We start from the raw sequence: 26,278 nt of genomic DNA on the forward strand, positions 1-26,278 counted from the left end.
ACAATTCTTGAAATTCCAGACTATGAAAGACGTGAGTGAAGTGTGTCTGATTATTTCTATGATTTTTTAGATAATCTTCTTTATAAAAGCAAGACTCTCCAGAATTTCTTATCCCCTTCTGCCATATGAAAGGAATGAAAGGAAGCAATGAGTCAGCATTAGCGACTGCATTGTGGCATTATTCTCAAAATTGAAAGGAGATAGTTTTTTATTATTATTATATCATGAGGACATGAACATACAAACATCTGGGCACATTAAATGAACACTGATGATTAATGATACAGTTATCATATTTGAATGTTAATGTGCACCAAAATCATATTATCATAAAACTGATCAGATTCCCTGCAAGCCTTGTATATACACCTGGATCCGGTTGCGAAAAACTCTAAGACTAGTCTTACAAGTTAGACATCAATTTATTTTCTTTTAGACTTTGTTACCGAAAACTAAGACTGACTGTCCCTGACTAACTGCTAGTGCGTCAAACTTGAACTTAAAGCTACAATCCCTAGTTTTTTTTTTTTGTTTAAAAATGATCCAAAATACATATTTGAGAACATGCATAACCAGCTTGTTAGATTTAATCAGCGCATTTTACTGCAATGAACCAGAACAAAAGGATGTTTCTTACTAGTTCAGATGACATTTTCTGCATGGTGAAAAGTCTTGGTCATACTTCCAAAAAGAATAATCTGTCATTCTGAATGTCAGTATCCACATCGGCGCGGTGACTGACCGCCTCACAGTCTCCTCAAACATTGTGTTCATCCGCACTGTGTCATTTCGAGGGTGTTGAAGTACAACTCACGTAAAGTTGATGACAAAGAGGAAAAGCACCAGACTGCAGCTTTAAGACACTGACACTGTAAACAGGGTCTAAAATGTTTTGAGACTGGATCGCTGTGGAAGTGTAAATGATCATGTGATCAAATGTGTTTGAACAGCCAAATACTGCCTACTGACCTAACAATTAAAACATTATAGGTAGCATTATAGGTAGCACGCTAGCCAGAGGGGATTTAAACTTTGTTGGCTGAAGGCCCAAGTTTGGTTTGAAGACAAAAAACATAGCAAGCACAATGTTCTCACTTACAGTATAGACTATATTTAAACATGAGTATCTTTGAATATGAGTAGCCTACTGATACTGTATTTACAGAAAGCAACTTTATTAGTCTAAAAACTTCAACTTAATGAAAACCTGCAACGAGAAAACCTGGGACTGGTAAACCACGAAGACAACTAACAAAAAGTTAGATTTTTGCACATATACTGCGTTAGATTAAACTGTCATAGCACTTGCATATTGTCATCCTAAAGGTATATATTTTAACTGCTTCCATTTTTCTCATTTGTAGATGTTGCTTTGGATAAAAGCATCTGCTAAATGAGTAAGTGTAAATGTAAGAAAGGATTTATTTGTTTACTTGACTAGCAACTATGAGTATGAGGGGATTATTTTTTGCCCCCAAAAAGATTTTTTTTTTCTTCCATGACAATTATATTAAATAGCACCAGATATTATGCTTTAACCTGCCTAACGTCATTTTAACTTAATATAGACTACGTCATTGGAAAAGGTAAGTCTCATCTTTAAGGATAGCCTAACTATTATCCATTAAACATATGCATATTGCCACTAGTGAACGTATTTTGTTGCAAAACAATGATGTGAACTGTTGTGGTGACGGTCTAAAAGTTTTGAAAATATAACGCTCAATCTTCTTGGCGTATCTCTGATGTACCCGCCCATTCTCTCTCTCTCTCTCTCTCTCTCTCTCTCTCTCTCTCTCTCTCTCTCTCTCTCTCTCTCTCTCTCTCTCTCTCTCTGCTGTGCTGATGGTCTGCCCCATCCACCTGTGCCTAGGTAACGTGATCACGCAATTAATAGCGGGAGCGCGCTCTCTGTTTTAGTGGTCCGCGTACCCGTTGCGCACAGGAGGCTGGTACACAGTCGTTTACCTCGTGAACCTCAGGAAATATCAGTTTGTCTCATGGACCACTGGATTTGATTTTTTTGTTTTACCTTTTTGAACTGTCCCGTTGTATAAAAGTAGATAAGAGGAAAGCGGCGCGCAGACTATCTCGCCTGCAGTGTTGTTGTGGATTGTTTACTGACACTTCCTCTGCAGTATTTCATAACTCCGCAGGTAAATTTGTTTGTAAGATGTTTTGTACTGTCATAGAAACTGTCAACTCCCGTAAGTGTTCCAACAAAACGCCACAGGTTTTCTTATTTACAACTTTCCTCTCTTTAATGACACTTTATGAAAGCAGATGGATAAATGAATCAGTGCTCGCGTGCGCTGGTAAGTGTAACGGCACGTCGTGAACGAGGGAAGCACGCCCCCTTACAGCAAGTGCGCGGTCCCGTGACTTACCCGTTAAACCTAGTTAAAACTCGCGCAGAGCTCCGACCTTGCCCACTACGAGGACACGTCAAATCACAGTTGTACTCTTTCTTTTCGCAGGGTCACATCAACGGAGTCCAGCGTCTGCGTGGCATAACAGACGCACTTCTGGAACGCTTGAGTCATTTTACGGAGGCTTGTGGGACGCAACGAAAAAACATCTTTTAAAGTGTTCGCACTGAGGATATCACTCTAGATCCCCTTTAGTTCGGGACACAGTCTTGTTTGGATTTCAGCCTGTTTGAAATGTGGCGTTATGTCCTCGAGATAAATGTGCTATGTGTGTGATTTGGAGAGGATCTTGTGGAAGGTGTCCAGTGGGAAAGAGACTGGGTGGACTCATCTGCAACTGATACCCGTTTTCTGAGCGCAATGGACTTGGAATGAAGACAAAACATGGATATAATCTGGGAAATATTTATTATCCTTCAAGTCAATCTCATTTGCACTTCAGGTAAGATTGTATATTATGCTTAAAAAAATCTTTACAAGAAGTGCTTTGATATTCGTGTGAGTTGCGTTAAAACCATAAAACATGTATTACAAAATCATTCACTGTATAGGCTACGTAGTTTGTCCCCTATTATTCAAATAATGTAATATTAATATTATTACGTCAAATCTTTCGGCGCGGAATTCCATCGAAATCCAGTTTTTTGATTATATAAAAATCACTTATTTTTGTGTGTTGCCTACAACGTTCAACCACGCCATTTATAATAAGGCTTCGTCAAATAACATTTTGCTTAATACTGTGCGGCTGTTATATTTTAGTGATGGTAATTTTTTCCATAGACTAATAGGCTATAACTCATTCGGGTAGGTTATGTGGTGTAAGGCTGGCTTGCCATACAGTAAGTGAAGCGTAAATTGCATTAAAAATTAAATTACATTAAATTAGTAATAGGCTGACTTTTTCAGCCACTGGTTATTTAAATGTGAAAAATTGATTTTTGGAGGCGGTCATCCAACTGCAAAGACCAATTCTGCAATGGAAAACTGAATTGCAGCCCGAATTTTGTCTACTCGAACTGTTACCATTTTACCAGTTACTATCACTTAGTCAGTCTAATGTGGAGCTCGTGTGAGGTCGAATATGCTGTCCTCTCAGACATTATAGTGTTAAAAACCACAACAACCGCGGAAATAATTTATTCAGTGGGCAGAAGTATAAATGACTGCCAAAAGCCGTCCAAATAAAAGTCACGAATGTTATTGAATGACTAAACAAATCAAGTCAGTTCTGGTTCAACTTTAAAGCCCCTCGCGAGAGGGTTATGGAACGCGTCCAGCAGTGTCGCCCACGCGAGAACTGGACATTGTAGGCTACTCGGCGCGTAACACATCAGTCTTTCTCATGATGCGTAGGACAGGCAATGTAAACGTCCTTGATAGTGTATGGCCTCTGAGTGCTTTCCTTTTTAGTAACCTCATGTACATTTCCACGATGGTGAACATTTTACATGAGGCTACTTCAGACTGGAAATTCAGACTGTTATTGCTTTGAAATATTCATTTTTTACATTACGTAGGAACACAATGTGGTTAAAGTATGTGTGAGTCGTTTGTTTTTTTAATGTGTTTTTGTGAAATACTAGCAGTGTTTATAATGTGACTCCAAAGATTCTTATAAATATTTCTTGTGTTTTGCTTAAAGCTGCAGTCCATAGCTTTTTTGGGTTACAATTTTTCCAAAATACATATTTGAGAAAATACATAACCAGCCAGTGTTAAAAACTGTCTGCTTGCCTTAGCCTGATTCAAATCGGTAAGCTTGTAATCAATGTTTTAATTCCAGTGGTACTGGTGGATTTCCGCCAGAGATTTGAGGATGTCTTTGCGTCATTACGTCACATTTGTACACATAAAGGAGGAGTCTCGGCTAGTATAAGCTATATTGTGTTTGAGGATGTTGGAGGTGGAGATTTATAGCCTTTTCTCACAGCACTTGATATAATTAAATTTATCAATTTGATAGTGAATCCAGAAAGGTTCAAACGACAATCACCATTGACAACAGATTCACCTGCTGTAAAATGCAAAATACTTCGTCTAGACTTCGGAGTGCCTACAGAAAAAGCGAACAGCCCGCATGTGAAAACAACGCTTTAAGACGTTCCAACAAAGATGAATCTCTAAATATGATCATTATATCAGCTCCAATGAGCATTTTGGTTATATGTTTAGTAGTGCCCTTAAATCTTGCACCAGTTTTGTCTCCCTCTTCCACTTAGTCAACGTGAATTGTTGTGCACTCATCTGAAGTTTTATCATTTGGAAATACTGGTCTTTAGCCATCAGGAATGGATTGGATTATGAAAACTGGGCTTTACACACTGTATCAAAGCAGAGCCAGAATGAATGCATATTTGCTATTTGGCACTGGGTTCGGATAACATTACCCAGTATCCCACACAGCTCAAGTGACGTCAAAATGTTTCAGAGGAAGAGCATGTTTTAAAAAATTTGAATAATGATTATGATGAAGGTCTTTCTACCCTTTGGAATAAGGTGCACCATAAATCTTTCACAATAAGAGCAGGGATGTGCTTTTTAAAAAGAAAATAAGGTACATTTTGAATTAACATTGACTTTCAGACATTTCCTGGTGTAGCTATGGTGTATCATGGTTATCATTTTCAAAACATTTCCGATTTGTTCCACACCCATCAATCCCCAAATAGCAAAGCCCTCTTATTTACTTTCAACAATGTCTGTTGTAAGCAGTTGCATTGTTTTATGACAGATGGATAAACACTCCATTTTGCTGTTTAAACCTTTGTTTTATCTTTTTGGGAAGGTCTCTGTCTTTTGGTTTAACAAGAAGCTCTCAGTGATTTTTTTTTTTTTTTTTTTTTTTTTTGTCGCAGCATCATGCTCACAAAGATCAAAGATTCCATTTTGTCCCCACTACAGTCATAATTGGACTGTAACAAGTCCCAACTTCCCTAGCCCTTTGGTTTTCAGGCATTCTTACCAGAACATCATAGATTTTAGCTGACATTTGCAGAGCATGAGCATTTGTTTAGTTATGGCAGTTAACATTTGCTTTGATGCCGCTCTGGATCCAGCGGCACAGGGATCGCCTCATGAACCAAGATTTTCAAAAAGTGCAGACCATCTCCTTGTGTGTGCATGCAGTGTTAGAGGGACTGTTGATATGAAATCAATTATAGTTCTATTAATTATGATTATTGGGACTGATTTATTCTGTGCTCTTTCTAGTTCATTTAATGATCATACTCTTTAGGATAGACAGTGTTGGATTTTTGAACCTCACTGGATATTTGGTATTGTGGTGACACGGTTAACTCTGTGTAATGGTAATAGAGTGCAAAAGCTGGGTTCCTTTTTAAAATAATTGTTTAACAGTTGAAACCGTAGTGGAAAAAAATAAACTACCCATGATGCTGTACAGATAATTGCACCAAAAGGGCTCTTTAGCTTCGTCCACTCCCATGAAGCACTGCAAATGATGTAATCGAGTCAGCCTCCCTATGCTCTGAATAAAATGAAATAATAAAAATTATATATATAATTATTATTAATTTTTAATACCCAGCTTGTCGGCTTAGCACTGTTCTGTGATCGGTGGTAAATTCTGCTCCATCTGAAAGAGCGCTCGCATTCTCTGGTATTTTCATGATGATAAATTATATTTATATTTCAAATCGACATAGCCTTTATCATTGTACAGGATATTGTGAAATATATTGTGTACCTTATCCTGTGTAAGAAGCCACACCATCTCACAGAAGGATGCATTTAACTGACATTATGAAGTGAGTTTGGAGTCAAAACATGTTATTATTAAATGTTCAAAAAGGTTCATATTTCTCATGTTTGGAAAGATGTTTTATGTGTGTTGCTTTTTCAAATGCACGTTACAAGTGACTCAAACTCACAGTGCTATTAGATGGAGCAGCATTTACTGATCACAGAGCTGTGCTTCACTGACAAGCTGCGCATAAAATATAATAGCAGCTATCACAATTTTCATAATCACACTAAGCAAAATTAGTTTAACTGTGATTTCATTTTAATTGCGATTAATTTTGCAGCCCTAGTTTATATAAGTGTTTGTGTGTACAGTATATACACGCACTATATAAAAATAGTAATATAAAAAAATATATATATATCACAAAAGTGAGTACATTTCAGCAAACATTTTAGTATCTTCTCAAGGGACAATTCTATGAAATGAAACTTGGATATATTTTAGAGTTGTCAATGTTGTATAGCAGTAAATATTTACTGTCCTCAGGAAACAACTCGGCAGACAGCTATTATTGTCAAAATAGCTGGAAACAAATGTGAGTTCATGTGAGTACAAATGTGAGTGAACATGTCAAAACTGTGTCCAAAGTGTCAATATTTTGTGTGAGCACCATTGTTATCTAGCACTGCCTTCATCCTCCTGGGCATGGAATTCACCCAGAGCTACACAGGGTGTTGCTGGGATCCTCTTCCGGTCCTCCATAATGACATCACAGAGCTGCTGGATGTTAGACACATGGCGCTTCTCCACCTTCCGCTTGAGCAGGGTTTCTCAAACTCCGTCCTGGAGGGCCGCTGCCCTGTAGAGTTTAGCTCCAACCCTGATCAAACAGACTTACTTGTGAGTTTCTAGTGATCCTGAAGACCTTGATTAGCTTGCTCAGATGTGTTTGATCATGGTTTGAGGTAAACTCTGCAGGAAAGCGGCCCTCCAGGACTGAGTTTGAGAAACCCTGGCTTGAGGATTCCCCACAGGTTCTCAATAGGGTTCAGGTCTGGAGACATACTTGGCCACTCCATCACCTTCAGCTCCTTCAGCAAGGCAGTTGGTGTGTGTTTGGGGTCGTTATCATGCTGTCCAGCACAGTTTCTAAAGGCAATCATGTTCTGCTTCAGAATGTCACAGTACATGTTGGAATCCATGTTTCCCTCATTGAAGCTCAGCTCCCAAACACCACCAGCACTCATGCAGCCCCAGACAATGATGCTACCCCACCACCATGCTCGACTACAGGCAAGACACAATTTTCTTGATACTTCTCACCAGGGCGTCGACACACATGCTGGACACTATCTGACCCAAACAAGTTTATCTTAGGGTGTATTCACACCAGGAAAGTCCGATAGTTCACTTGCTTTGGTCCGGACCAAATAAATTATTATTATTATTTTTTTGGTACGGTTCGCTTTCACACTGCTCTTTTTGCAAGTGAACCAAAATTTGTAAACCAAACACACGTGTGCTAAGGTCGTCCATTCATTGGACAAGGATTCTCAAGGGAAATCAGGAAGTGCAAAAAAGGCTCAGCATGGAGATATTTCCATATATTTCATACTGCAATATTTGTTCTTTTACTAATTTTGTGTTAATTCTGTACAAACGCAATATGAAGAAACTAATGAGTATCATTTGATACAATGTCATCTATACGAAGTTGTAATTCGGATTTTGAGAAGACGACGAGTGTAACGTTTGAGTGGCTCTATAAACGCGGGGAAATACGACAACTCTCGTCTCTCGTGCATCTTTTCATTCGACCACCTTCTGTTTTTTTTTTTTTTTTTTTTTTTATCTCTGGGCAACATCTCAACTTTGCGTTACAAGTGGCACTGCACAGAAGACGGAGAAGGTATAAAGTTTTCATTCATAGAGAGGGGCTATGTTCACTCATTCAAATAATGAGATTCTTATTGTGTAGCCTACTAACAAGTGCTGTCAATGTTAACGCTTGCGATTAAGTTTGTCCAGTTTAACGTAAATTAACGCATCACATTAATAATAATAATAATTCATTACATTTATATAGAATTTTTCTCGGCACTCGCTTTAAGGGGGAAACTCGTCAACCACCACCAAAAGGTGGTGAACTGCAAATGCTTTATGAACCGCAAATGATATTTTTTTTGCATCTTTGCGCGATTAGACATTCACACATGACGCGCAGAAAGACGCGCCATATTCTCTTTCGACGCAGTGCTTTCTTGCAATTGGGTCGGTTCATGTTCACACCGTAAACGAACCGTACCAGAGTTCGTTTGGAACCGTACCGAGACCACCTCTTCAGCTGGGTCTCGGTTCGGTTGTTTGGTCCGCACCCGAGTTCGATTGCTGTATTCACACCTGCCCAAAAGGTCCGCACCAAGGGGGCAAACGAACTAGAGTTCGATTCAATCGAACCAAACAAGGCAGGTGTGAATACACCCTTAGTCTTAATCAGGCCACAGGACATGGTTCCACTAATTCATGCTCTGGGACGGGTTGCTTTCAGTTATCCAGCTTCAGAAGAGGCTTCCTTCTGGGACGACGGCCATGCAAACCGACTTGTTGCAGTGTGTGGCGTATGGTCTGAGCACTGACAAGCTGACCTTCCGCTTCTGCAACATCTAAAGCAATGCTGGCAGCACTCATGCGTCTGTTTTTGAAAGCCAGCTCCTGAACCTGACGCACTGCTTTGATTGACCCCCGCGAGGCCTGTTCCAAATTGAACCCGTCTTGAAAAACCTCTGTATGTGGGCCTGTGTAACTCAGTTTCAGGGTGTTACCAATCTTCTTATTGCCTTGGCCATCTTTGTGGAGAGCAACAATTAATGCTCAAATCCTTAGAGATTTATTTGCCATGAGGTGCCATGCTGAACCTCCAGTGGTCAGTATGAAAGAATTTTACTCAAAGCACAAATTTTAAGTGCTCTAATACAAGATACTTGCCTGGGAAAACCCAGACAACTTCCGGCATATTTAGATTTGCTCTGAAAGTTAGTCTGGCAAGGAGCTCATTCAAACCCATTTCCAGTCTGCAGAAATCACGGCACCAATCAGAAACGTTGGGGCAGGCTTTACACGATGACGACAGAGCTGGTATTTTGAAGCAGATTTTGTAGCCTACATTACAAAGATGCCACCGTCGAACATCCCTCGCTCGAATCAGCTATCACATCTGTTTTTAAGCGATTTGAACGTTTGTTTTTTGTTAAAAACCGAGCAAAGAACAACACTCGGAGATGTTTCTCTGCCTGCCGCCGCACTGCAAACGTCATCTCCTTCATCGCTCTGATTGGTTTTAGGTCTACATGTCACGTCCGTTGGTGACGCCCCTCTGGAAATGATTTGTCTATGATGCTTTGCCAGACCATATCTCAGTTACAACTGAGAATGGCCTGGTTTTAACCAGGATAACAAGGTGCGCAAATTTGAATGGTCCTGTCAAGCAGACAAAAACATAATGATTAATAGGGCATGTGGCTTTGCATGGTTAAACGATGTACAGCATCTGTATTATCACTTAGGGTGCACTGTACTCAGTTTTGTTGCCAGCTATTTTGACCAATGTCTGTATGTTGAGTTATTTTCTGAGGACAGTAAATACAGTATACACAAGCAGCACATTGATTTATTCTAAAATATATCCAAGTTTAATTTCTATATTATTGTCCATTGAGAAGATACTAAAATGTTTACTGAAATGTGAGGGGTGTACTTTCATGATACTGTAATATATATTAATATATATTTATCAATCAACATTTTTATATGAGTATTTCTATATTTAGGGCCCAAGCCTTGAAAAGACGAAGGCTCTATTGTTTTCCTAAGGATTAGGAAGAGTAATGATTGATTGATTTAGCTCTTCGTTAACTTCCGACATCCTTAAGTTAAAGTCTGGTAAAGTTGTTTTGGACCAAGACAGGATCTTTGCAGATATTTCAAACCTGTCTCAGTGAGTAACATTGGAAGTTAGTAGATGTTGTCTTTTCATATGTTCGATTTACATATTAGGGGCCCGTTCTTCGTACGTTGCTTGAAACATCCAAGATCAAACGAGACATCATCATGATCCGGCTAATTAGCTTCTTCGAACACTCCTGCCGGTTATGATTATAGCTTGATTGAGTTATCTGAGATAATTGCACGTTCATGCACTGGTTTAAAAGGGAATGTGTATCGATAGTAGAAACATTGATCAGCAACGCTGCTCACTGTGGCCAAAGAGCGCGCTCAGTTTTTCACCGCAGCAGAGCAGAGTTATTGCTTGAAGGATATGCTGACTTGAGGATATGAAAACTTAATAAAAACGCTAAGGAAAAAAAGTTTGCAAACGCTAGGAGAGAGGGCTGGCAAAAAGTAGCAGCCAAATTAAGTTTGTAGTAACCATGTTAGATGTCTTTATCACTTATTGCAGTGTATATATATACTGTATATATAATGTATTATATAAGTAGTAAAGTAATAATGGTAATTTGTACTACTTTTACTAATCTCTTTAAATAAAGGCACTGTCAATAAATGTTTGCTGTTTTATAAAAGCAACCAAGAAAAAGGCTGAAAAAAAAGAAAAGAAAAACAAACAGGTGGTCCTGCATCCCACATCATACCCAGGCAGAAGAGCTGGCCCTTGGGTTAAATGTGAACCGACCCATTAGGAGGACATCCCTGGGTTCAGCTGTTCCTCAGACCCACAGCCAGAGGCCAGGGGCAGCAAAACCTTCACTGCTGGTAAATGAACCTAAAATTTATCCCAAGCAAGTGGTTACATCAAAAGGGAAGAAAGTACAGCACTTTGTCATCACAGCCTATTTTCCCCCAATGCACAGGACAGTTAAGAAACCCTCTCAGGTATAGTGCATACATAACTTAATTTACAATTATTTTTATAAATATTACTTAATTTACATTGGAGTACCTATTATTTCTGAATGCAGAGTTGCAAGAGTCCACATCTAAGAGTCTGCACAAAGCAGTGATGCAGAGGTGGGCAGTGTTGTACTTTTCCTTTTCATTTTTGATGCATAAGGCATGTGTTGACAGGTTTACCCCTACCCCTAGAAAAGTATTTTGACACTATACAGTTGTTTATGTACTTCAGAGTAAGTGCTATTATTTTACACATACAATTGCTGAGTTTGCATAATATCTCTTATTGCAGGCAAAAAATGATTATCACTGGCTTTTCTTTACAAAGAACAATTCAAATAAAACTCAAAGAATTAAGCATATTTGTCATTTATTAAACATTAATGAAATGTTTTATTATTTTTTTTCCTTTTGGTGTTTAATATGGCCCATGCAATGTCACAGGCAACCCTTAGACTTTTCAGACACTTTAGTTGGCTAAAGTTCACTTCATTGTTTGTCCTTGTCCTGGGTAGAGCGTCATTGTAACTGATCTGGGGTTTGGGTCAGGGAATGGGGTCATAAAACAACTGTTTCCAAGCAGGATCCTGTTGTAATCACCTGCATAGTGGAAGAATTCATTTTTGTTAGGATAAGTAAGTGTAAGTAATACAGTGAGCAGAGCTTGATATTTATATTTTTTCTATATGTTCAAATAATGTGCATAAATGTCTGAAAATGCGTGAGTCATGCACAGATCCTGGGCATATTTGTGATGGAGAACATAGTCACATACCATCTAAGATATTTTAGTCTGTCAACTGCCTTTTAAAATTTGATATAATATTACTAATCTGGTGGATAAGAATTGCAACGGTATTAAAGCCCGACGAGTCAAGCATTTATGCGTTTCCAACAAATTAATGATGTCAACAACATCCTCATGAGTCATGAGACAAATTAAATCTCTCAAAAAGTAACCTACGCTATCGCGCTGCGCTAAAATACTTCCCGGATCACCTCCGCTTATAAGCCGCGATCTAATCCTGTTATCCTGAAATAAGCCTTGCAAGCAGGTTTAAGCTTGTGCACCTATTGCTATGACAGCAAGTCCAGGATGAGCGTCGAAGAACCAAACAATCCAAGATTATTCCAAATCGCCAACAATCAAATCCAGCTAAGTGAGTTAGCGACGTACGAAGAATGGGACCCATAGCTGCAGATGCCTGTTATTGTATTGCCAGATTTCTCAGCCTAGTCAAAAAACATTGTACCACCATTATGATAAACAGACTTGATTGTCTTTCAGGTTTGTTTGAATAGGACTGAAAATCTTAAAATCAAAATTTGACACACTAGAGTTTAAAGTCCTAGTTTGTTGCAGTTAGCCTTTGCTGTTGTGACAACATGAGGGTCTGCATTCATCCAGGTAATTGGAAGATTGTGTGATCAAGTCCAGTCAAAAGCATTTGGACTTGCGCAGATCTGTTTAAGTTGTTTGCCACTCAATTCATTGATAGCAGCATATACTGTACTAATTTTGTGGATTGTAGTTTATGTAACCATTCACATTCATTCCTTCATACCTCTTGGAAATAAAAAAAAGTTAGTCCTTTAGTCTTGTAGGACTGGATTAATCAGTGCTGAATACCATCTCCAATGGATGGTATCAATGTGAGTGAGGCATTTACGGTGGTATTTTTAAGACTTGAAGAGGTTGCGTGCACTTTCATCCATGGTGGCTAAATGTTGTAATTTATCAAATCCTAGTTTGCATGATTCTTTTTGCATGGTTCATTGAACTCATTAAGCAGTTGTGGGCCCAACATGTTTGTGAATGATTGTGGAATATTCAAATGAATGCATTCAATTAATGATTTTTTGGTTTTCATTTTGGTCCCATGCAGAAAATGTAACCTATTTTTATAGCTCAAATTAGAGAACGTATGATAAAACTATAATTAGATAAAATTGGAGTAATGTTTCTCATTAATAACCATACTAATGTTTCTAATCTCATGCTCTCTATAAAATGACTCCCACTTTCCCTGAATCCTGGGAATTTTAGTGTGAATTTTGAATTAGCCTGAATAAGCATTTAATTTAATTAAGCATTTGATTCAGTAAAACCAGACACAAGCCATATTTGAAAACACTGAAAGGCTAAAGACTTGCTGAACCTCTAAATCAGCCGCTAGTCAGGAGCAGCTGTGTTTAGCTAGGTCTTCGCTGATGGGTGGGTGTAGCTAACACTATTGACTGTCACATGCAACGGGCATAGCCATTTGTAAAAAAACAGCCATGAATCTTGTCACAAACCCACAGAAGCAAGACACCATGACATGTTTGCACTAGCTCTCAGATGCCCTGTGGCACATCATCCACAATGTGCACCTAGCCGCTCTTAGCTCAACAAGCGACACTCGCCGCAGCTTGACGGTGATCTCGGCTCTCTTTACGAGGGAGTATCTTTACGTACTATCTACGGGATAGTACAGAGGCTTTCGCTGTGGCTGATCCTGCACACACACACTGGGCAACACTGTCTCAGCCGACTAATCTGATAATCCCATGCAGATGTGTCTGTGAGTGAGTTTGCATCTGTGCATGTGGAGTGAGAGAGTGAGAGAGTGAAAGAGAGAGTGAGTTGCAAGATTGTCAGCATCCTCCTCAATGTGATTTGGTTGTTTATCCTTTCCCTTCCAGAATGAGGGGCTTATGTCACAGTTCAAAACATTTAAATATTATGTAAATTGCCAAACGAATTGTTCTAAGAGAACCTGAATTCACAATACAGAAGCAGTTTGTGCGCTTGTTGATAAGTGTGCGAGTCTCTGAGAGAAATCGCTGCAAATGCTCCAATAATACTGCTGAAGTTTATATCTTGTAGTAAAACTTCCACACTCACATTTGCCTCGATGCGTTTCCCGAGGGAAGTGCTAAGTTCTCCATGTTGTTTTTGCTGTTTAAGGCAGTGGATGTGCATTTCCTACCATGCCATCTGTCATATAATTTATTTATTGTTGAATAACTTTTTTTTTTTTTTGCATTGCTGGGGTCATATTAAGGCCAACCAAAAAACATCCAGTATTAAATCTAGTGTTTATCCACAAAGGATACAGGCCAGTGTCCTCAATGTAATAATCCTAATAGGCTAAAATGACATCTCGACTGAATCCGATATCAATGATATCAATGATGGTCATGTTCAACGCATTCTCATCCTTTAGCGTCATATTGAACGCTATATGACAAAACGGCGCTATACTACACACATGGCACCCGTTATCGTTAATATAACACGTGCTGTGAGGGCTAAGTTTAGGTGCGGGGTAGGGTCTGCGTGTCATATTCACGCTAAAGTATTTATGACGTCTTGGGTTCGCGTGTTATATTAACGATAAAGGGTGCCATGCGCGTAGTATAGCGCCGTTTTGTCAAATATAGTGTTTTATGTGACGCTAAAGGATGAGAACGGGCTGTCATGTTTCACAAAACAAGGCTACATCTGAAACTGCGTACTGTGTTCGTTCTTCTTTTGAATAAATAATGACTTTGCACCCATTAAAAATATGTTCTATAGTGTGAATGTGTGTAGTGTGAATATAAGGATGTACTACATCCATCATGTCAGCTACCAACAAATCATTTCTCATGGCCTCATGAGATAAAGTGTCCATCAGATCTGCACTTCAGAAACTCACTGGGTACTTTTCACCAACTGTCTTATTTCGGTGAATTCGGGCATACTGTTTCGCACAGTATAGCAGTGGGTTTAACGGTTTATACATTTTCATTAAAAATACATTTCCTTATTGAGATAACAAAATACTATGATTTTTTTTAGTCTATTTAGTTTTGTATCAAATAAAATGGGATTTTCGTTTATCAAGATCTGGCAGTAACAGCACATTTATCACTTGGGCGGGCGATTCGCTGACAGCTTTCCCTGCGCATGAATTCCACCATTTGCCAGCAAATAAATGAGAATGTGGGACAATGATGATGATGCAAAACAGAGCATAGGTGCCAATGCTGCTGTGGATCCGCTTATCCGAAACCATCCATGACTGGCAAATTTGAAGTAAGTTATTGTTGTTTTGCAAATACATAAATGATGGGCGGTTACAACGTTTTATCATGTTTTATCAAGCTTTATGGTACACCCTAAACAAGGGAATTTGTAGTAATTTATAGTTCCCTTACAAAATTTTCAGCACGTTTTTCGCAATCTTTGACACTGTATGAATGGAATCGCACTGGGCAGTTGTCTGCCTTGTCGTATAATATGTGAGCCACACTGCACTGTTATTGTGAGGGGTTTGTTTACTCACGGAGGAGAAGAAATGAGTTGCGTTCATCTGAAGATGGATGATTTCACGGCGCTCGATTGGATTCATTTATTATATAACACGCTGTCAATTGCTATCAAACTTCCCGGTGTTATGGAAATCACCCTTTTTTGATATTGTCACTATATATACATTGTTAGAATACGGATGTGTCTGCTGTTCGTTTCTAAAGATTTGTATCCAAGCAGCTACTTTAATCTGCTAAATGAAGTTTCTGCAGGGAGAAGTTACCGTTTGTGTAACTTCTTTATTTGTAAGTAACTAAAGGTTTTAGTGACTAATTAGTAAATAAGCAATAGATTACCCGTAAAATAGTATTGCTATATTAAACGGCTAATCTGAAAAATCTGATTGATTAATCGTAAAAATAATCATTAGACTAATCCTAATGCAAAGTATGTCATCGCTGCTGCTAAATCTTTGTATTACTCCTAAAGCGATTACACCATGGCTTTGTAGAAGCCTGTTCAGAGGTCCGATCAGTGGCTCATAGGAATGATGAAACGTATCAAGGATGATTACACATACAGCATATTGCTTGGCCTTTTTATATTGATAAACGGTTCAGGATGCTTGGGCTTGATTGAAGGAGTCCACAGGGGATGAGCCCTGCAACATTACTCTAGTGCAGCTGGATCCATAATTTGGTGCCACAAACGGGCAGGGTGAAAGACAATTATCTCATAAGTCAGTAAGCACAACAGCTGTCGGCAAGGTCAAGTTTCATTTATGGGCGGCATTTGCGCCTCTTCCTCTTTTCACCCTGTATGGATGAGGCCCGGGACTGGCTCTGTTGCATGATGAATACTAATGGTCGCCTCTGACAATTAGTTTCTGATGAAGTGTTTATTTACAGCATCACCTAGTTCCTCTGAGACTTTTTATTTACAGCATCACCTAGTTTCTCTGAGACTTCTGAAAGTGCCATGTGTAGGTAGTTCATCACTTGGTTTTGAAATGCTCTTTAGAGGGATCAGGGATCTAAATGTATGCAGTCGTTGAGTAGCAGTGTGGTTTCACACCTGAGCGTCTGTTTCGGAACCTGGTACATTTTATCCCATGGTTCGGATCATTTAGACATATGTGAACACTACAATCACGCTTGGTTCTGCATCAAAACAATTGGTCCGAGATGGTTATCTTGGCTCGATTGCAAACGAACTCTGGGGCAGTTTGCTTGTGGTGTAATTCAACAGTAATTCATTATGGGGAAAATGTATATATTTCTATCTCAGTAGTGTCTGATTCTGTGAGTGAGCACATTAGTGATCACAGTTGAAAACCAAAAGAGCACTTCACCTTAAAATGTTAAATTTTAAATGTGTAATTGCGCTTCTCTGTGCGAGCCTTGATTCCTGCTCTAGCTGTATTATAACATTCATCTATAGTGTTTGTGTGTGCCTTGACACTGATAACCCTCTAGACAGCACTTGGAGATCCAGAGAGAGCACGTTTGGATTTTCTGCTGTATTAATACGAACGTAGTACATAATTAAACAGCGGAAATTACGGCTAAATTTGTATACTGTTTGTGTGTCTCTACAGTTACAAATAACGATTATGGAGTGAACTTGTCAATCATCTTGATGGATGACGCAGAGGAAACTCTGCCCAATAAGAGGACAGTTACTTGCATGTGACTTGTTACGCTTTAAATGGTTGCCTTGTGAAAGCGAACCACACCAAGAAGAAATTGCTAAATTTTAACAAATTAAGTACCTCTTTTGGAACAAAACAAATGATCTATAGGTGTGTAAGTGCCTGTTGTTCTTTTCTTTTGTACAATTTGTTGGGGTGGGGATTTAATCAAATGCTTAATAAGAGACTGTGGGTTGGAGCAGAATCTTAAACCAAATCACAACATGTGAAAACATGTCAGAGCCCTAGGCAAAAAACATTACGAACAGTAATTGGACTGTAGCAAAAGTGAGTTTCAAGGTGTATTGCCTTAAAAGGATAGTTCATCCATCCATCCATCCATCTTCTTCCGCTCATCCGGGGCTGGGTCGTGGGGGCAGCAGTCTAAGCAGAGATGCCCAGACTTCCCTCTCCCTAGACACTTCCTCCAGCTCTTCTGGGGGGACACTGAGGCGTTCCCAGGCCAGCCGGGAGACGTAGTCTCTCCAGCGTGTCCTAGGTCTTCCCCGGGGCCTCCGCCCAGTGGGACGTGCCTAGAGACGTCCAGGAGGCATCCGGAACAGATGCCCGAGCTACCTCAGCTGACCCCTCTCGATGTGGAGGAGCAGCGGCTCTACTCTGAGCTCCTCTCGAGTGACCGAGCTTCTCAACCTATCTCTAAGGGATCGCCCCGCCACCCTGCAGAGAAAGCTCATTTCGGCCGCCTGTGTCCGGGATCTTGTCCTTTCGGTCATGACCCAAAGCTCATGACCGTAGGTGAGAGTAGGAACGTAGATTGACCGGTAAATCGAGAGCTTTGCCTTACGGCTCAGCTCCTTCTTCACCACAACAGACCGATACATCGACCGCATTGCTGCAGAATCTGCACCGATCCGTCTGTCAATCTCCCGTTCCATCCTTCCCTCACTCGTGAACAAAACCCCAAGATACTTAAACTTCTCCATTTGAGGAAGGATTTCTCCACCAACCTAAAATGAGCAAGCCACCCTTTTCTGACTGAGGACCATGGCCTCGGATTTGGAGGTGCTGATTCTCATCCCAGCCGCTTCACACTCGGCTGCAAACCTTCCCAGTGCATGCTGAAGGTCCTGGTGTGAAGGGGCCAACACGAAAACATCATCCGCAAAGAGCAGAGACGAAATCGTGTGGTCCCCAAACCTGACACCCTCCGGCCCTTGGCTGCGCCTAGATATGCTGTCCATAAAAATTATGAACAGAACCGGCGACAAAGGGCAGCCCTGCCGGAGTCCAACATGCACCGGGAAGAAGTCTGACTTAATACTGGCAATGTGAACCAAGCTCATACATGGACCGGACTGCTCTTAGCAAAGGACCCCGGACCCCATGTTCCCGGAGCACCCTCCACAGGGCGCCTCGGGGGACACAGTCGAATGCCTTCTCCAAATCCACAAAACACGTGTGGACTGGTTGGGCAAACTCCCATGAACCCTCCAGCACCCTGTAGAGAGTATAGAGCTGGTCCAGTGTTCCACGGCCCGGACGAAAACCACACTTGAATCCTTTTTTTTTTTAAATTTATTATTATTATTTTTTTTTTAGGATAGCTCACCCAAAAATAAAAATTCAGTTGGCGTCATGGCATTGAAAAACATGAAGTTTTTTCCAAAACATAATGTTTTTTTCTTTTTTTTACAACACAAAAGATATCTCTCTCTCTCTCTCTCTCTCTCTCTCTCTTTTTTTTTCTTCATCTGTACAATGGAGGTCATTGGCACCAAATCTGTTTGGTTACCAAAGTTATTCAGAAACTTTTGTGCTCAGATTTGCATATAGCATTTATTATGTATGCATTGCATAATGCATACAGATTTGAAATGTCAATTAAATGGGTGAGTAAACGTCAATTGAAATTTTTGGGTGAACTAAAAGTAATTTGCTGTTAATTTACTCATGCCAACCAAGATCTAGGTGTCTTTTTTTTTTTCTTCAGTAGAAATGTAAAAAATATTTTCAGCTGAAACTGTAAAACAAATACAGGCAAAACAAATGAATACCTGTGGCTCCTGATTCATTGAGGTCTTAAGCGAAACGATCGGTATGTGCAAACAACATTATTACCTGTAATCCACAGCCTTGGGCAAAACGAGCTTCCTGACGTGTGCTTGGGAGCAAACTCACATATTAGCTGATGCTGTGTTTGTTTACGCACATTTTGTTTAGTTCATCAAGTGGTACTTGGGTAAGGTAAAACATTGTAAACTAACTTGGCTAGTTGGCTTTAAAGGGATACTCCACCCAAAAATGAAAACCCTCAAGCCTCAAGTTGTTGCAAACCTGTATGAATTTCTTTCTTCTGCTGAACACAAAGGAAGATATTTTGAAGAACGACTGGAACTCTACCATGGTAGTCAATGGTACCAAACAACTGTTTGGTTCCAATCGTTCTTCAAAATATCTTCATTTGTGGTCAGTAGAAGAAATAAACTCATTCACGTTTGAAACAACTTGAGGTTGAGTAAATGATGACAGAATTTTCTTTTTTGCATGGAGTAACTAGACTAAAGTAGTAACTGGTTTAGAAATAAACTATGTGTTGTGAATCTTGTAAATGTACAGCAAATATGATGCTATACAGATTGTATATATTTCTAAAGAGCCGATCCAATGTTAATTTGTGATTTATTATGAGCACTGTTGCTTTGCCTTGTGTCTGAAAAATCCTTTTAGTCTGAGATTCATTTGTTGTTGCCTCAACTATTACAACACCACCTTCCACTGCCTATAGCCTGGCCTTCTCTCATTTAGTTACAGATATGACGTAAAGCACGGATGAATAATGGAAATAGCATTTGCTGGAAAATCTGTCCCACCAGCTCTAAAATAGATAAGTATTATAGGCTTACCATAGTGATAGTGTAGATGTCCATTTTATACCCTGAATAAAGCATAATTTAGTCGAAGCATTTAACATCAGGGTGAACTGGTAAACAACTGTGAATCAAACTAAGGACATCCATATGTTAAAACTATGTTTTAAGACTTATCTCTTTATTCAGCTGCTCTGGGGCTGCATCCGAAATTGCATACTCTCTTGAGTGGGTACTTATTTTGAATAACGACTGCTAAAAAAGTATGTTCTATATAGTATGAATGTTTGTGTTGAATGAATGTAATCTGGACATGCTACATTCGCCATGCTGTCATTATAATCCTCTCGTGTGGCATCATGGGATAGTTAAGTGTCCATCGTATGCACACTTCAGAATCACGCCGGAAGAAGTAGGTCAGCCAGGTACTTTTTTTTTACGAGTACTGTGAATTTGGACATACCACGTTTGCCTCACAATGTTTTTTGCCTACTATATAGTAGTATTTATATAGTACTGTATATTTTGTATGCAGCCTCTAAATATGCTGTAATTAAGGGAAGCTAAATGCATACCTTGCACTGAAACGCTTGTGCCATTTTTCCATCTGGGGCACAATTGTATGTGCTCCCACAGGTCCAGTTCTGTCTGCAGCTGTGTGAATGTTATAATTTGTATGATTTCTAATATACACATTGAAGAGTCCTGCAGGCCAGAGAGATGCTAATAATACCAGGAATCATTCATATCTGTCCAAAAATAGAACTTCCACACCAAATAAGTTGTAAAATACCGTTTGGATGAATAATGTTGCTCTTCATCTCATTTATTTGTACAATGGATGAGTATTTTGAGTTATGTTCTTGTGAAACATGAGTAAACGAGTACTTCTGTGTGTGTTATAATATATGAAGTCTGTTGTAGCACTAAAAGCAGATCATCATCTCTGATGGGATCACAGGGGTGCATGACGAATATAGCTGCACTTGGATGCACCAGAAAGCATTTAGAGATTTAGGTGAGATATTTGATGGGAAAGTACATTTCATGCCTACAACAGGTAAATGTGTGTGTTAGTCAACAACTGTAGTTGGTGCAGAACGAGTACTTTACTACTTAATAACTCGTACACATCCCTATAATCTCTAGTAGTGACAAATGTAGAAAAATTTTCCTCTGTGCCTTCTATGTTTAGCTGTGTAGTGCCTCTTTGAAAATCCTTTGCAGAGCACGGGGGTTTCCCCATTGGGAACAGGGATCAGAAAATTAGTGTTAATTACTTTTTGATCTATTGACACTAACTCCACAGACATTCAATAGGTTTGTTACCTCTGTGCTGCAACCGCCCTCATCTATTCATTTGATTACCCAACTCTGAATAATGCATGAGGAAGTCAGCTGCTGGGAAAGCGGCACCATTTGTAAAATGCTGAAAAGGCAATGCCAGCAGCATTCAATCATTTGAATGATATTATTAAACCAATCACTTGAATCCCATTATTAAAGCATAAAATGTAATCCCTGTTGGATCTGAGTTGATACTGTGGCTTAGAGCCAGTTACTTCATCTGGCCTTTATATATTGTCTTCCACTGAGGGTGTGGCCATTGTTTGTCCCTCCCTTTGATTGGTTGTGACAGCAAATCGATGCAGATGAGCCTGCAGACATCCTGACTCTGGACCTCCAGCTCACCACCATTTACGTGAAGCCATTTGGACGGCGCATGTTGAAATTAAACTTTAAATTCCGCATGACATCTGCTCTGACTGAGTTTTCGCTTAATAGGTTTGAGGTATTTCTTTCTGCTAAAGCCAGTAAATATGTTATTGGGGCACCGCCAAGCTGTGTAGGAAATGGAATAGAACTTTAGCTGCTTTGCTCAAACTGCTGTCATGATAAAATATGTGATGTCTCATTTTCATGCAGCCTTGCACATTCAACTGGGACACACACAAGATCTGAGTGCAACGAATTACATTCAATCACAACAATTCTTTAGTTCCTGTAAGCTCACAGCCGTATACACTTGCATAAAAGCCATCAAAACTCTCATTTTAATCACAATAGACACAACACTTCTTCCTTGGAGGTTCTATGGAAAGCTTTTTTCGCATTAAGTCTGGAGTGCTTCCGTCTTTTGCTTTCAGAAATGATCAATTGGCGTTATGTTTTCCTATCCGGTCTCCATCCCGATAATGACGGCAGCTTTGAGCTGCAGGGATGGGAGCATTGTTTTCCCGAATGAGAAGGAGAGAGATGCAGTGTCTGATGCTTGTCCTGGAGCTTCCACTAAAGCTCTCCTGTATTATTACGCCAGTGTCCCTCAGGAGAACTCGGCTGATGAATTGTTATTGCCTCTCACTTCATACTAACTTCTGTTTGAAGATAGATCCTGACAAGATACCTGAGATAGAGTGGGGGAGAGATTTGTGACATTCATCAATTGGTGGCGAGATATAAAGATTTTGAAGTTTTCATAGTTGTGACACATTTAAACAGTTGCTACTGTATGCTGTTTAATTTGCTATGTGCTGGGTGTGAGATTTGGAACCCTATGACCAAACTTGATCCCCCAAATGTATCGGAAGTGTTGATTACATTTTCTAAAATATTGTGCTGTGATCAGATGAATTTTAAATAGTCACAAAAATATTCATTGGCCAGCTAACATCATTTGATTTACCGAATCAACAACTTAAAAGAGAGAGGTTTAACTGCAGTGAAGAAGGCTTGAGGACATCCCAAAGTATCCAGAAAGCGCCTGGACCGTCTCCTCCTGAGTCAGCTATGGATCCGTGTCACCACCAGTGCAGAGTTTGCACAATATTGGCCGCAGGGGTGTGTGAGTGCATCTGCAGTTACGCACACACAGTCTAAGGACAAGACTTCTTGACAATGGGCTGATGTCAAGAAGGGCCACAAAGAAGCCACTTTTCTGACTGAAATTCTTCAGGAAGTATAAGGATTGGACAGTTATTTTCTCTGATGAAGCCACCTTTCAACTGTTTGAGACATCTGGAATATCGATTGTCCGGAGAAGAAAAGGTGAACGCTACCATGAGTCATGTGGTGCCAACAGTGAAGCATCCTGAGGAATGCTGCCCCAAAGCACTGCCATGAATAAAGACTGGTATCAAAATGTCCTGCTAGGGCAACTTCTCCCAATGATCCAGGAGCAATTTGGTGATCATTTGTGCATCCTTAGGGCAGGGCCATCCTTAGGGCAGTCTGTACGTTTCGCATTTTCGCAAATTATGATGTTTAAAGTATTTTTTTTTTTCACCGAGAAGCAATATAATATGGATTAAAAAAGCAGAAGAAAGGGAAGCATGCATCTTTAAAGCCATGAAAGTATGTATGTTTACATGAGATGATGACTACAGTCATTTCGCTGTCTAAGGAAAAGCTGTTGGAAAAAAAAAATGTTTTGGTGTCTGCTACAGTATGTTAATCACATGACAAGTCGAATACTGCTTATTTGATTTTGCTCTATTATTGGAAACATGACTGCAGGATAAATTAAACGGTGTGGCAATATGTCTATATGTATAACACAGTCTCATCCCAAATCATCATATAACTGACGTTTTGGGACGTCTTTTGACCATACGTCAATATCCGCCTTTTTAGGGCCCCCTTAAACGTCGGTAGATGGCGATCCCGGGCCGTCATACAACTGACGCTTTACCTTTAACGTCAGTTAGGTGACGGGTTAGGTTTAGGGTTAAGTTTAGGTATGGGGTAGAGTTAGGATCCCATAACCTCATCTACCGACGTTTAAGGGGGCCCTAAAAAGGCGAATATTGACGTATGGTCAAAAGACGTCCCAAAACGTCAGTTATATGACGATTTGGGATGAGACCGGGTTGATATGTACGTCTATATTGGCATCGGTAAGCAAATCCTTGCATAATGCTGCATCTTTTCCTGTAGGTGTCACTGTAAATCCAATACCATCATTATCTGCTATTTTGGAAGACATCTGAGCACTAGACCAAAACCATTCAACATTGTAATTCGGAAGTATTAATTCCGTCTGAAAATTGACTAGTGATCCTCATTCATTGGGATCTTGAATAAAGCAGTGTTAGCAATTGCAGTCAGCTTTAATTTTGGACTTTCAACTGCGTATGCTTGGTTAAAGTAGCATTAGCTTCATTTTGATGTTTTTTTTTTATTTATTTTTTTTCCCAAGTAGATCCCCTAAGAGGAGGAAGCATTTTCACCTCTCTACCCACCACCCTTTTTTGTGTGAAATTGAACCACTCTCCTGCATTAGTTCTTGTCCTTGATGGAAGGATTAACCCTCCTCGAGTTCCATTAAAAGGCAGCCTTGCCACCTCTGGCCCAACAGTCATGTTTTTCAATGGAAGCAAGGACAAGAAAGTTTAGGTGTAAAAATGCAGTATCCTAAAATCTTGCCTCGTAATTACAGACCTTGAACTCCTTTAGCAGTAGGATCTTTACTTGGTCACTTCAATTATAAACTACATCCCTGGTTCAATCGGATCTCTTCAGGTTCATCCAGAATGCCTCTCCATTCTGAAGAACAAAAGTGGAGGTTTTTAATTTTAATTGTGTTTGCTTTGTGCCTCTCTTGCAGAGCTGTTTGCCAGAAATCAGTTTTGAATGGAGAAATAATAGAGAAAACAATGAACGGTCAAACTCAATAAAAATGTTTTTCTATAATTAATGGTAAATCACTCTAATTTTCCTCTTCTTTCCTCACAGCTCAGCCAAATCCACCCAAAATCCATGAGGGATGGTGGGCTTACAAAGAAGTTGTTCAGGGGAGCTTTGTTCCAGGTAATCATTTTACAACAGCTTTTTATCAGTTCACAAATGGTGTTCCCTATGCTCACATGGATTGAGACATTAGTTCTAATTACTGAGCAATAATTGCTTTGTGACGTAAAATCACTTTTTTTCAAATCAAAACAAATATTATCTCATTATCAACTTTATTTATATTAAATTCCATAAGTTCATTACCAGTGTTGGAATCAGTGAAGCATGTTTTCTTTTTTGTTTATTTACAAGAACCACCAGCATGAACCAATAATTCAATAATTCACTGGAATTATTGTGACTGATTCTTTAATTCTTCTATAAAGCTGCAGTCCGTTGCTTTTATTGGGTTAAAATGATCCAAAATACATATTTGAGAAAATGCTTAACCAACCAGTGTTCTAAACTACAGTATCTGCTTGCCTTAGCTCGATTCAAATCGATAAGCTTGTAATTAATGTTTTTAATTCCAGTGGTACTGGTAGATTTCCACGGGAGATTAAAGCACGTCTTTGTGTCATTACGTCACATCTGTACACATAAAGGAGGAGTCTCGGCTAGTATAAGCTATATTGTGTTTGAGGATGCTTGAGCTGGAGATTTATAGCCTTTTCTCACTGCACTTGATATAATTAAACTTATAAATTTGATGGCGGTTCCAGAAAGGTTCAAACGACAATCACCAGTGACAACAGATTCACCCGCTGTAAAATGCAAAAGACTTCGGACATTGGAATGGCTACAGAAAAAGAGACTGCAACTGGCCCTATGCGAAAACAAGGATGCATATCAAAAGGATATTACATGTAGTCACGCAATGCTTGCTTATGTTGTTAACATTAACAATTTGAGAACAAAATATAATTTGCACGGTTTTGCATGATATGATAACTTATTAAGCGATTAGTGATAAGTGATACTTAGTGATACTTAAGCAATTGTTAGATTTAAGCAGTGGGATTTACTGTTACTCAATGTTAGAACCAGAACAAAAGTGGATTTTTCTTACTAGTTCAGATGACATTTTCCGTTGAAAATTCTTATGTTGGTCATACTTCCAAAAAGAACAATCTGTGATTCTGAATGACAATATCCACATCGGCGCGGTGATCGAATGCCTCACACTCTCCTCAAACATTGTGTTCATCCACGCTGTGCCATCGGTGTCGAAGTACAACTCGCGTAAATTTGATAATTCTGCGAATGACTGAGATGGTGACAAAGAGGAAAAACGCCTCTTTAACTGCAGCTTTAATTCCTGTAGAAATAGTTGGAGATTGATTAATTACCTTTCGCTTACCTGGCAGTAAAGCTGCGTGCATACAAAACAAAAAGTTTTGTACTTCTCATTGACAGCATGATGCAGGATTAGAGCTCCTGAAAGAAAGTTGATGTGTTCACAGCATAAATTAAAATGCCAGACATGGTAAAATGTGTGAAAGATTTAAGTTACCTCTATTTAATATATATATATATATATTTCAGTTGTTCAGATTAAGGGTTGTTTTGAAAGGTTTACAAGCTCAAGAATCTTTCCAATTAAAGATGTTCTGATTTCAGTAATAGGGAAGTGAGGATGCTAGTTTTGTAAATTCTGTTTTTAAGAGGGTTGTAACATCTGCTGAAGGTTTTTCTATATATCCATTT

The 26,278-nt window shown here is 39.4% G+C and overlaps 1 protein-coding gene across 1 annotated transcript in view; it reads left to right on the forward strand.

Moving 5' to 3' along the window:
• The first annotated feature begins 2,379 nt into the window (after positions 1 to 2,379).
• Positions 2,380 to 26,278, forward strand: part of ca10a (carbonic anhydrase 10 (inactive)a) — a 176,762-nt gene continuing 152,863 nt past the window's right edge. The window contains exons 1-2 of the mRNA XM_039661387.2: positions 2,380 to 2,871; positions 24,575 to 24,649. Coding sequence (XP_039517321.1) covers positions 2,814 to 2,871; positions 24,575 to 24,649 — 133 coding nt within the window. The 5' untranslated portion in view covers positions 2,380 to 2,813. The remainder of the gene's footprint in view (positions 2,872 to 24,574; positions 24,650 to 26,278) is intronic.

This window comes from Pimephales promelas, chromosome 17 (genome assembly GCF_988280905.1).
Source record: "Pimephales promelas chromosome 17, fPimPro1.hap1.1, whole genome shotgun sequence".
Classification (NCBI taxonomy): domain Eukaryota; kingdom Metazoa; phylum Chordata; class Actinopteri; order Cypriniformes; family Leuciscidae; genus Pimephales; species Pimephales promelas.